General features: G+C 36.4%; 2 protein-coding genes across 2 annotated transcripts; both read right to left on the bottom strand.

Moving 5' to 3' along the window:
* Positions 1-885: 885 nt before the first annotated feature.
* LOC128657880 (oocyte zinc finger protein XlCOF6.1-like) lies at positions 886-3140 on the bottom strand. Its single transcript, XM_053712309.1, has 2 exons — positions 3118-3140; positions 886-2948 (listed from the first exon to the last, which is right to left on the bottom strand). The coding sequence occupies exons 1-2, from the start codon at positions 3138-3140 to the stop codon at positions 1985-1987; spliced, it is 987 nt and encodes a 328-aa protein (XP_053568284.1). The 3' UTR covers positions 886-1984.
* Positions 3141-3528: 388 nt separating this feature from the next.
* Positions 3529-4369, bottom strand: LOC128657042 (gastrula zinc finger protein XlCGF71.1-like; the record flags this gene model as incomplete). Its single annotated transcript, XM_053711267.1, has 1 exon — positions 3529-4369. A coding segment is annotated over exon 1 (822 nt), but the record flags the coding sequence as incomplete, so codon positions are not given.
* Between the last annotated feature and the right edge of the window lie 8124 nt (positions 4370-12493).

Genomic DNA, 12493 nt, shown 5'->3' with positions numbered 1-12493 from the left:
CGACATGCAAAGTGGAAGAGGATTTCTAATACATACACATATCACTCTAAAAAGCAGGTAAGAATTTTGATTGTATATACAAACAAGTTAAATAAACCAAAATAAAACCTAATGGATACTTCTATTATAGCTGCATAAAATGTGATTATCAACATTCCATGAAGCTAATATACTACTTAGCATCCTAATTTATAAATAAATTACTAGCTCCAAAAAAAACCCTGTATGTTTCACAGACTATACCAACCTTGACAAATATTTAGCCACAAATAAAGTCACTAAAAAAGAGCACTGAATTGCTGACTCAAGGCATGTATACAGGCAATATATAACAACTTTAATTAAAATGTGCCCAATCCATAACTGAGTGTCTAATATAATAAAAGTATATAATTACCGTGCAAGGCACCCATCCACATATAGCAGACAGCCAAACCAGTACTGAAATGTATCAGCAGAGGTAATGGTAGAGGAGTATAATGTCGATCTGTATAGGGAGGCAGCAGATGAATCCCTGCAACCGATTTACAGAGAGCCTTCCAATAGGTGAAAACCTCGCATCATCAGGCAATACTCCCTTCACATCCCTCAGACAAACACTGTACTTTGAGAGCAACTGGGCTTCAATATGCTTAGAAGCGCCTATCACAGAAGAGAAATCAAGCACAACTTGCTTCATCACCTCCATGAGAGGCAAAGTTTGTACAACTAAGGTATGAGTGAGGTGGGAGGTATATTTATAGGCATTTTGAGGTTTGGGAAACTTTGCCGCCTCCTGGTAGGAATGTATATTCCATACGTCACTAGCGCATGGACTCTTGCCACTTACATGAAAGAAAACTGACATCACAGTGATCATCTGACAATAATCATTTCAACAGCATCTACATTTCAAAGAAGGATTTATTAACATATAAATAAGAGCCTTTGGGTATATTTCTACTTCTTTGATCTGCACATGAAACTAAAATAAATTCACATTTAATTTGTGCCAGATCACTTGACTATTCAAACCTATATAGGGACTCCAGATACCCCTTGGGATGAAAAACACTCAGGACCACCTCATAACCACTTGAGATGAAGAAGGATCTTTAAACAGCATCAAGAGCTTGTACACCAGAGGACCAGAATCATCAACAGTATTTTATACATTGTACGAATGATGACTTTGTGTCTCTGCACTTAAGAAGTTAAGCTCTGATTTCCTTTAATATATATTTTTTGATGTCTAATAAGATGTGTTTTCTGAATAAAACATTTTCCACAGTGAAAACATGAAAATGCTTTCTTTCATGTATGAATTTTCTGATGCTTAATAAGATCCATTTTCCGACTAAAACCTTTCCCACAGACAAAACATTAAAATGTTATCTCTCCTGTATGAATTTTGTGATGATAAGATCTGATTTCCCAGTAAAACATTACCCACACTCAGAAAATTAAAATGCTTTTTCTCCTGTGTGAATTTTGTGATGCGTAATAAGAGTTGATTTCTGATGAAAACATTTCCCACACACAGAATATGAAAATGCTTTTTTTTCAGTGTGAATTTTTTGATGTGTAATAAGAGATGATCTCTGAGTATAACGTATCCCACATTCAGAGCATGAAAATGCTTTCTCTCCTGTATGATTTTTTTGATGAACAATAAGATTTGTAAAACATTTCCCACACTCAAAACATGAAAACGCTTTGGGGTCAATTTATTATTGTGCGGACGGACATCGATAAATGCCGACAGTGTATTGCACCAGCAGTTCTTTTGAAATGCTGATGCAATCTCGCCCCCTGCAGATTCGCGGCCAATCGTCCGCTAGAAGGGGGTGTCAATCAGCCTGATCGTATTTGATTGGGCTGATTGCTGTCCGCCAATTCAGAGGTGGCGGACGAGTTAAGGAGCAGCGGTCTTATGACCGCTGCTTCTTAACTTCTGCTTAAGGCGGAACTGAAGAGGAGTGGGTCGGAAGCAGCATCCACTGCTTCATAAATCGGCCTCTTTATCTCCTGTGTGAATTTTATGATGCCTAATAAGATTTGATTTTTGAGTAAAACATTTCCCACAGTCAGAACATGGAAATTCTTTTTCTCCTGTGTGAATTTTTTGATGCTTAATAAGATTTGATTTCTGAGTAAAACATTTCCCACAGTCAGAACATGGAAATTCTTTTTCTCCGGTGTGAATTCTTTGATGCTTAATAAGATTTGATTTCTCAGTAAAACATTTCCCACAGTCAGAACATGGAAAAAAAATGTCTCCTGTGTGAACTTTGTGATGCTTAATAAGAGATGATTTCAGAGTAAACCATTTGCCACATTCAGAACATGAAAATGCTTTCTCTCCTGTATGAATTTTTTGATGATCGATAAGATTTGATTTCCGATTAAAACATTTCCCACAGTCAGAACATGAAAAAAGAAATTCTCCTGTGTGAATCATGTGATGCCGAATAAGATCAGATTTCTGCATAAACCATTTCCCACACTCAGAACATGAAAATGCTTTTTCTCCTGTGTGAATTCTGTGATGCTTAATAAGAGCTGATTTCTGAGTAAAACACTTCCCACATTCAGAACATGAAAATGCTTTCTCTCCTGTATGTATTTTTTGATGATCAATGAGATTTGATTTCCAAGTAAAACATTTCCCACATTCAGAACATGAAAATGCTTTTTCAACTGTGTGAATTTGATGATGCCTAATAAGATTTGATTTCTGAGTAAAACATTTTCCAGTCAGAACATGTAAATTCTTTTTCTCCTGTGTGAATTTTTTGATGCTTACTAAGATTTGATTTCTGAGTAAAACATTTTCCACAGTCAGAACATGGAAATTCTTTTTCTCCTGTGTGAATTTTTTGATGCTTAATAAGATTTGATTTCTCAGTAAAACATTTCCCACAGTCAGAACATGGAAAAAAAATGTCTCCTGTGTGAACTTTGTGATGCTTAATAAGAGATGATTTCAGAGTAAACCATTTGCCACATTCAGAACATGAAAATGCTTTCTCTCCTGTATGAATTTTTTGATGATCGATAAGATTTGATTTCCGATTAAAACATTTCCCACAGTCAGAACATGAAAAAAGAAATTCTCCTGTGTGAATCATGTGATGCCGAATAAGATCAGATTTCTGCATAAACCATTTCCCACACTCAGAACATGAAAATGCTTTTTCTCCTGTGTGAATTCTGTGATGCTTAATAAGAGCTGATTTCTGAGTAAAACACTTCCCACATTCAGAACATGAAAATGCTTTCTCTCCTGTATGTATTTTTTGATGATCAATGAGATTTGATTTCCAAGTAAAACATTTCCCACATTCAGAACATGAAAATGCTTTTTCAACTGTGTGAATTTGATGATGCCTAATAAGATTTGATTTCTGAGTAAAACATTTTCCAGTCAGAACATGTAAATTCTTTTTCTCCTGTGTGAATTTTTTGATGCTTACTAAGATTTGATTTCTGAGTAAAACATTTTCCACAGTCAGAACATGGAAATTCTTTTTCTCCTGTGTGAATTTTTTGATGCTTAATAAGATTTGATTTCTCAGTAAAACATTTCCCACAGTCAGAACATGGAAAAAAAATGTCTCCTGTGTGAACTTTGTGATGCTTAATAAGAGATGATTTCAGAGTAAACCATTTGCCACATTCAGAACATGAAAATGCTTTCTCTCCTGTATGAATTTTTTGATGATCGATAAGATTTGATTTCCGATTAAAACATTTCCCACAGTCAGAACATGAAAAAAGAAATTCTCCTGTGTGAATCATGTGATGCCGAATAAGATCAGATTTCTGCATAAACCATTTCCCACACTCAGAACATGAAAATGCTTTTTCTCCTGTGTGAATTCTGTGATGCTTAATAAGAGCTGATTTCTGAGTAAAACACTTCCCACATTCAGAACATGAAAATGCTTTCTCTCCTGTATGTATTTTTTGATGATCAACGAGATTTGATTTCCAAGTAAAACATTTCCCACATTCAGAACATGAAAATGCTTTTTCAACTGTGTGAATTTGATGATGCCTAATAAGATGTGATTTCTGAGTAAAACATTTCCCACATTCAGAACATGAAAATGCTTTTTCTCCTGTGTGAATTTTCTGATGATCAATAAGACTTTTTTCCCGATCAAAACATTTCCCACAGTCAGAACATGGAAATTCTTTTTCTCCTGCGTCAATTTTGTGATGCTTAATAAGAGATGATGTCCAAGTAAAAAACTTCCCACATTCAGAACATGAAAATGCTTTCTCTCCTGTATGCATTTTTTGATGATCAACAAGATTTGTTTTCCAAGTAAAACATTTCTCACAGTCAGAACATACATTTCCCATGTGGCTTCTTTGATTTTTAAAAAGACTGAAAGAAGCATTTGAAGTCTGACCAGCACTAGAATTACTGCAGTTTGAGAGTTCACCTGTTGATAGGAAATATGAGAGTAATGTTATTTATTTTTGGCATATTTTTATTTTTTATAATATTTTGAATAAGCGTCTGCCACAAGGGGAAAAGACAGGTTATGACCCTAGGCCTTTTTTTCAATCTTCCATGCTAAGGCATAAGGGATGTTTACTGGACATTAGGTTCTATTTTTAAGGATGCCTCTGCATTCTATTGGCGAGATTACGAGTCTTGCATTAGCCTTAAAAAGCAGCGTTGAGAGGTCCCAACGCTACTTTTTAACGCCCGCTGGTATTACGAGTCTGGCAGGTACAGGTGTACCGCTCCCTTTTTTTCCGCGACTCGAGCTTACCGCGAATCCCCTTACGTCAATTGCGTATCCTATCTTTTCAATGGGACTTGCATAACGCCAGTATTACGAGTCTTGGAAGAAGTGAGCGGTAGACCCTCTCCTGTCAAGACTCCTACCGCATTTAAAAGTCAGTAGTTAAAGAGTTTTATGGGCTAACGCCGTAACATAAAACTTAACTAAAGTGCTAAAAAGTACACTAACACCCATAAACTACCTATTAACCCCTAAACCGAGGCCCCCCCACATAGCAAACACTTAAATAACGTTTTTAACCCCTAATCTGCTGACCGGACATCGCCACCACTTTAATAAATATATTAACCCCTAAACCGCCGCACTCCCGCCTCGCAAACACTAGTTACATTTTATTAACCCCTAATCTGCTGTCCCTAACATCGCCGACACCTATCTACATTTATTAACCCCTAATCTGTCACCCCCAACGTCGCCGCTACTATATTAAATTTATTAACCCCTAAACCTAAGTCTAACCCTAAGTCTAACCCCCCTAACTTAAATATAATTTAAATAAAACAAAATAAAATAACTATCATTAACTAAATTAAATTTACCTGTAAAATAAATCCTAACCTAAATTACAATTACACCTAACACTACACTATCATTAAATTAATTTACTAAATTACCTACAATTAAATAAAATAAAGTACGAAAACCCCCCCCACTAAATTACAGAAAAAAATAAAATAATTACAAGAATTTTAAACAAATTACACCTAATCTAATCCCCCTAATAAAATAAAAAAGCCCCCCAAAATAATAAAAATCCCTACCCTATACTAAATTACAAATAGCCCTTAAAAGGGCCTTTTGTGGGGCATTGCCCCAAAGTAATCAGCTCTTTCCAGGCGGCATCTGCTATCTTCATCCATCTGGAGCGGAGCGGGTCCATCTTGAAGCCAGCCGACGCAGAGAATCCATCCAGACCGACAACTACACGACGAATGATGGTTCCTTTAAATGACGTCATCCAAGATGGCGTCCCTTGAATTCCAATTGGCTGATAGGATTCTATCAGCAAATCGAAATTAAGGTAGGAAAAATCCTATTGGCTGATCCAATCAGCCAATAGGAATGAGCTTGCATTCTATTGGCTGTTCCACTCAGCTAATAGAATGCGAGCTCAATCCTATTGGCTGATTGGATCAGCCAATAGGATTTTTCCTACCTTAATTCCGATTGGCTGATAGAATCCTATCAGCCAATCGGAATTCAAGGGACGCCATCTTGGATGACGTCATTTAAAGGAACCGACATTCGTCGTCGGTCTGGATGGATGCTCCGCGTCGGCTGGCTTCAAGATGGACCCGCTCTGCTCCGGATGGATGAAGATAGAAGATGCCGTCTGGATGAAGACTTCTGCACGTCTGGAGGTCCTCTTCTGCCCGGATAGGATGAAGATTTCTGCCCCTCTGGAGAACCACTTGTGCCCAGCTGGGTGAAGATGTCTCACCGTAGGGTGATCTTCAAGGGGTTAGTGTTAGGTTTTATTAAGGGGGGATTGGGTGGGTTTTAGAGTAGGGTTGGGTGTGTGGGTGGTGGGTTTTAATGTTGGGGGGGTATTGTTGTCAGGATAGGTTAAGTCCAGAGTTAGACCCAAATGCTAGAATGAGGTTTGTAAACACCCTAGCACTGTGAGTATATACCAGGACCTGACCCTGCAACAGCTACAGTAATATACTCACTGAAATAAACTGGAAGTTGGCACAGCAGGGTCAGGAGAAGAAACTTCGTGTAGATAGGGTTAACCAAAAGAGTAATCAAGCAAGCAATATCCAGCAACGTGTAATCAGGCAGGTAGGGGTTAACCAATAGAGTAATCAAGCAAGCAATGTCCAGCAACGTGTAATCAGGCAGATAAGGATTAACCAATAGAGTTATCAAACAAGCAATGTCCAGCAACGTGTAATCAGGCAGTTTGGGGTTAACCAGTAGAATTGTCAAACAAGCAATGTCTAGCAACATGTAATCAGGCAGTTTGGGGTTAACCAGTAGAATTATCAAACAACCAATGTCCAGCAACGTGTAATCAGGCAGTTTGGGGTTAACCAGTAGAATTGTCAAACAAGCAATGTCCAGCAACGTGTAATCAGGCAGTTTGGGGTTAACCAGTAGAATTATCAAACAAGCAATGTCCAGCAACGTGTAATCAGGCAGTATGGGGTTAATCAGTAGAATAGTCTAGCAAGCAAAGTTCCAGCAACGTGTAATCAGGCAGTTTGGGGTTAACCAGTAGAATTATCAAACAAGCAATGTCCAGTTAACAGGTATCAGGCAGGTAGGGGTTAAACAGTTAAACAAGCCAGCAATTCAAATATATAAAATATTAGGGTAGGGATTTTTATTATTTTGGGGGGCTTTTTTATTTTATTAGGGGGATTAGATTAGGTGTAATTAGTTTAAAATTCTTGTAATTATTTTATTTTTTTTCTGTAATTTTGTGGGGGGGTTTCGTACTTTAGTTTATTTTATTTAATTGTAGTTAATTGTAGGTAATTTAGTTAATTTAGTTAATGATAGTGTAGTGTTAGGTGTAATTGTAACTTAGGTTAGGGTTTATTTTACAGGTAAATTTGTACTTATTTTAACTAGGAAGTTATTAAATAGTTAATAACTATTTAATAACTACTGTACCTAGTTAAAATAAATACAAAGTTGCCTGTAAAATAAAAATAAACCTTAAGCTAGCTACAATGTAACTATTAGTTATATTGTAGCTAGCTTAGGGTTTATTTTATAGGTAAGTATTTAGTTTTAAATAGGAATTATTTATTTAATTGTAGTAATTTTATTTAGATTATTTTAAATTATATTTAAGTTAGGTGGGGTTAGGGTTAGGCTTAGATTTAGGGGTTAATAACTTTATAATAGTGGCGGCGATGTTGGCGGCAGATTAGGGGTTAATAAGTGTAGTTAGGTGGCGGCAACATTGAGGTGTCGGCGATGTTGGGGCAGAAGATTAGGGGTTCATAGTGATAATATAGGTGGCGGCGGTATCCGGAGCGGCAGATTAGGGGTTAATAATATAATGCAGGTGTCAGCGATGTCAGGGTCGGCAGATTAGGGGTTAATAAGTGTAAGATTAGGGGTGTTTAGACTTGGGGTTCATGTTAGGGTGTTAGGTGTAGACATAACTTTTGTTTCCCTATAGGAATCAATGGGGCTGAACGCTGCTTTTTTGCAGGTGTTAGGTTTTTTTCAGCCGATTCTGCCTCATTAATTCCTATGGGGAAATCGTGCACAAGCACGTTTTTCCAGCTCACCGCTACCGTAAGCAACGATGGTATTGAGGTGAGATGTGGAGCTAAATTTTGCTCTACGCTCACCTTTTTGCAGCTAACGCCGGGTTTAAAAAAACCTGTAATACCAGCGTTGTCTTAAGTGAGCGGTGAGAAAAAACTGCTCATTAGCAACGCACCCCTGTTACCGCAAAACTCGTAATCTCTGTGTATATTTGTCCATCCCTAAAATAAATAGAAATTTATGTCATTTTTTATCTATTATTTTCCTTAAATGCATGTAGAGCTTTTAAAATTGTGTTCATTAATAATGTTAGTAATGCAATTATTTCAGATCCAAACCTATTCTTTATAGCTATTGCTTATGTGTGCTTTTTAGAATGTTGGCTTTATACCACGTCCGTTACCTGTAATGAAAATCAGATTTTCATTTTATATATATAAAAAGTAATGTATAATATATAAAATAACTATGTAGTGAACATGAACAAATAAATATTTCTGGAATTAAATTTACATTTTTTGGATTTCAATTAAAAAAATCATGCTGTTAAAATGATGTTCACATAAAATGTAATTAATAAAATCAGTCACAAAACTATATTATAAATGTAACTAGTTATGGAAAGAGACCAATATGTATTGTAGACCCTTAAAGAGCAAATTAAAACATTTGGTAAAAGGAAGAACGTTCAAAGAGGGTACACATTACACCTCTTCACAAAGTAAGGGGATTCAGCACTCTTTTCAAAGAGTATATAGTCCAAAAATATTTGTTTTACAGAAAACACATCCAATACAAAATATGGGTGGTAAAACCATGCCTTTTAGATAGATATATTACAAGCATAGCATAGATAACAAAACACATACCAATATATCACTTTTAGTTCTCAAACAAACCTAAGTGTCCATATTTAGAGCGCTTATATAGCATAATGTTGCTAAGTCCCACTTCAGGGAAACGCTATGAGATAAAAGCATTCCAAGTATAATATATGTAAATGCATTCATGAGCCAAATCTTGTATAGCAAACATATCCCAATCACTATGCAGGTATAAACTGACCACAGTTATCATTGCTCATAAGGTCCCAACTGCATATTCAGCTGAAATCCTTATCATCCCAAGTAATGTGCTGCTGCCTTTACCATACCTCCAAACATTAAGAGAGAACTCCTCATCTGGTCCCAGGTGATTACAGCCTCAAACACATGGAGGGTCCGCCCCCGTAGAGATGCATGGCCAGATGTTTACATCCAGCCAAAGCATCAGTGTAACGGGATATTCTTCTAATCCATACATGCCTGCTACTGCTCACTGTGTTCTAACATGCTTAAAGGACCGGTAAATACAGTAGATTTGCATAATCAACAAATGCATGATAAAAAGACAATGCAATAGCTTTTAGTCTAAACTTCAAATGAGTAGTATTTTTTTTTCAGGCAAAATTCACAGATATGTTTATTTCCACTCCTCCTGTATCATGTGACAGCTATCAGCCAATCACAAATGCATATAGTATATTCTATGAATTCTTGCAAATGCTCAGTAGGAGCCGGTGACTCAAAAAGTGTAAATATAAAAAGACTGTGCACATTTTGTTAATGGAAGTAAATTGGAAAGTTGTTTAAAATTGCATGCTTCATCTGAATCATTAAAGGTCAATTTTGACTTGAGTGTCCCCGTAAGCAAATAAAGGTGATCACCCATAGTAATTTGTAATCCACAAAAGATATCGCCAACGTAACCAAGCACCCCAATGGGTGCAATTAGAAAAAGATATACTAGAGGTAGGAAGGTTAGATACCATTCTCTGGGCCGTGAAGCAGCATAGGCCAGGATGTATCAAAGAATATGTCTCGATTAGTCACACGACTTATATCTGGGATAAATTGACCAAGGCTTTCCCCCTAGTTAATGTTAGATCAAGATTGACCCCATTGGTCCCCATCATATCACTCATTAGTACACATATTCAGAAGAAATGGGAGAACAAAAGTCTCTATCGTATAGCAGATGCATTCATTAACAATAAAGTATTGACCTTCTCCCAATACAGAGAATTAGGGACTCCTGAACAGGGAGAATGGTATCACTACCTACAACTCACATCTAGGATAAGAGAAATAATGGGATCAAACACCCCCCCCCCAAATAATACCACACTAGAAACCATATGTCTAGCAAGAGACTATAGGAGGGGATTGATTGCTTTATTATATCCGTCATTTAGCGAAGGAACCTGCAATAAAAAAAGCTCTTTTATGATTAAGTGGGAACAAGACATAAATCAAACCTGGACATTAGAGACTTGGTTAACCAACCTTGACAGAGGCCTGTCTTTTTCCCCGAATGCATTATTAAAAGAGAATTATATTAAGGTGGTATTTAAATGGTACATGTACCCCACAAGAATGGCCAACTCTCAGATAGACGTCTCCTCTAGGTGTTATAGAGCATGTGGGGAGGAAGGGACTTATTTCCATATGTGGTGGCAATGTAATAAAGTTAAAAAGTTATGGGATCAAACCTCCACATTTTTAAGTACCATTTTCGAGACTGAATTTAACTTATCTCCAGAACAAGCTTTGCTACACTTCCCTGTTGGAGGCACTGTTAAAAGACATCATAAACTGATAGCAATAATCTGTACCATAGTACGAATCTCAATAGCGAGATTCTGGAGAGTAGACCCCCCCACATTTGACTATGTCAAAAAAAGAATTGACTATCATTATAATATGGCCAGTGCCTCAGCAGCTGTTCTGAACTCCAGAAACCAATTTACCCAACAATGGGAACCCTATATAATGTTCACAGAAAAGTTAAATAGAGCAAGACCCTCAACCACCTAGATAGCACTTGAAATTAAGATATTTTGGGATTTTGATTTGAGCTTCAAAAAGTCGGGGCTACTGGAAGGGAAGAAGAGATCATACCCCCTAGAAATCTACTGAGATTAAGAGACTAGAAGTGTATTTATTTGTATTCTAATACCTAAGCACAGACTAAGAGTATTCGGTTGTAGACTGTATTGTTCATGTTTTTCTGTTTTATTGTCATTTTCGTTGACAAAACATATGTCATGTTTTTTACAATTTGTGAAAAATCAATAAAAAGATTTCAACAAAAAAAAGATATCGCCAACGTGACGTGCATTTCACTCCTTCACAGTATCTATACTGTAGCTTTATCAGAGATAATACTGGAGAGTTCATCCTCATTATTTAAACCCTTATCCTCTTCCTGCAATTTCCAATGTTCCACCATTTAAAGGAACAGTACATATCCAAAAGCAGGTTTACATATAGTTTGCAAATGTTAAATATTATTTTATTCAGATATTGTGGTGCTTACTTTTTCATCATATTATCAAGACAGGCAATTGCCCATATCTAAATAAATACACCAAAATCATGAAAGAATGCACATTGTTCAACTTGTCATTTAAAAGGGACACTTAACCCAATTTTTTTTGCTTGTAATTCAGAAAGAGCATGCAATTTTAAGCAACTTTCTAATTTACTCCTATTATCAATTTTCCTTCGTTCTCATCCTATCATTATTTGAAAAAGAACTGGTTTCAGTACTCTGGACAGCACTTTTTTATTGGTGGATGAATTTATCCACCAATCAGCAAGGACAACCCAGGTTGTTCACCAAAAATGGGCCAGCATATAAACTTACATTCTTGCATTTCAAATAAAGATACCAAGAGAATGAAGAAAAATTGATAATAGGAGTAAATTAGAAAGTTGCTTAAAATTTCATGCTCAATCTGAATCACAAAAGAATTGTTTTGGGTACAGTGTCCCTTTAAGCTTACAAGACCTAGTTACCAAATCAAATGCCTATCTAGCCTCTTTTTGTTAGGCACCTGTCCATACTGTTCCCCTTTTAATTTTAGGGTCTCTAGTAACAATTGCTAATATTACCAAACAGACAGTAATTTACCTTTATCTAACTGCATGACATAATTATAATGAACATGCATAATCCAGTTTATCATTTAGACCTAAAGAAGACCTAGTTCTTACATTAAATATCCATCTTGCTTCTTTTTGTAGCAGACATTACCCCTTTATTATTAGGGTCTCCAGTATCAATCGCTGCAAATTTTAAAGAGACAGTTTCACTATGATGAAAGGTAGCAAAGTGTCTAGCCATATTAGTGTCCCTCTTATGTTTAATGTCATCCCTATGTTCTTGAATCCTATATTCCATGCAACATTTGTTTCTTCCTACATAGACGCAAGGTCAGGAAAAGTGCAACTTTGTTATCTGTCACCTCCAACAACTCCAGAGTACGTTCAAATAAATCTATATGATCAACAATTGATGTTTTACTACATTCATCAAATGGTTGAATAGTTTCCTTAAGAAACTTTATGATTTTCACATCATTATGTCTAACGTTCAATTGTTTTGCTTGTAGCGTCTCGTCCTTGTTCTTGTTTTCT

The sequence above is a fragment of the Bombina bombina genome, chromosome 4 (genome assembly GCF_027579735.1).
Source record: "Bombina bombina isolate aBomBom1 chromosome 4, aBomBom1.pri, whole genome shotgun sequence".
Taxonomy (NCBI): Eukaryota; Metazoa; Chordata; class Amphibia; order Anura; family Bombinatoridae; genus Bombina; species Bombina bombina.
The sequence above is the reverse complement of the archived record's forward strand: the minus strand, read 5'-3'. Positions and strand labels throughout refer to the sequence as shown.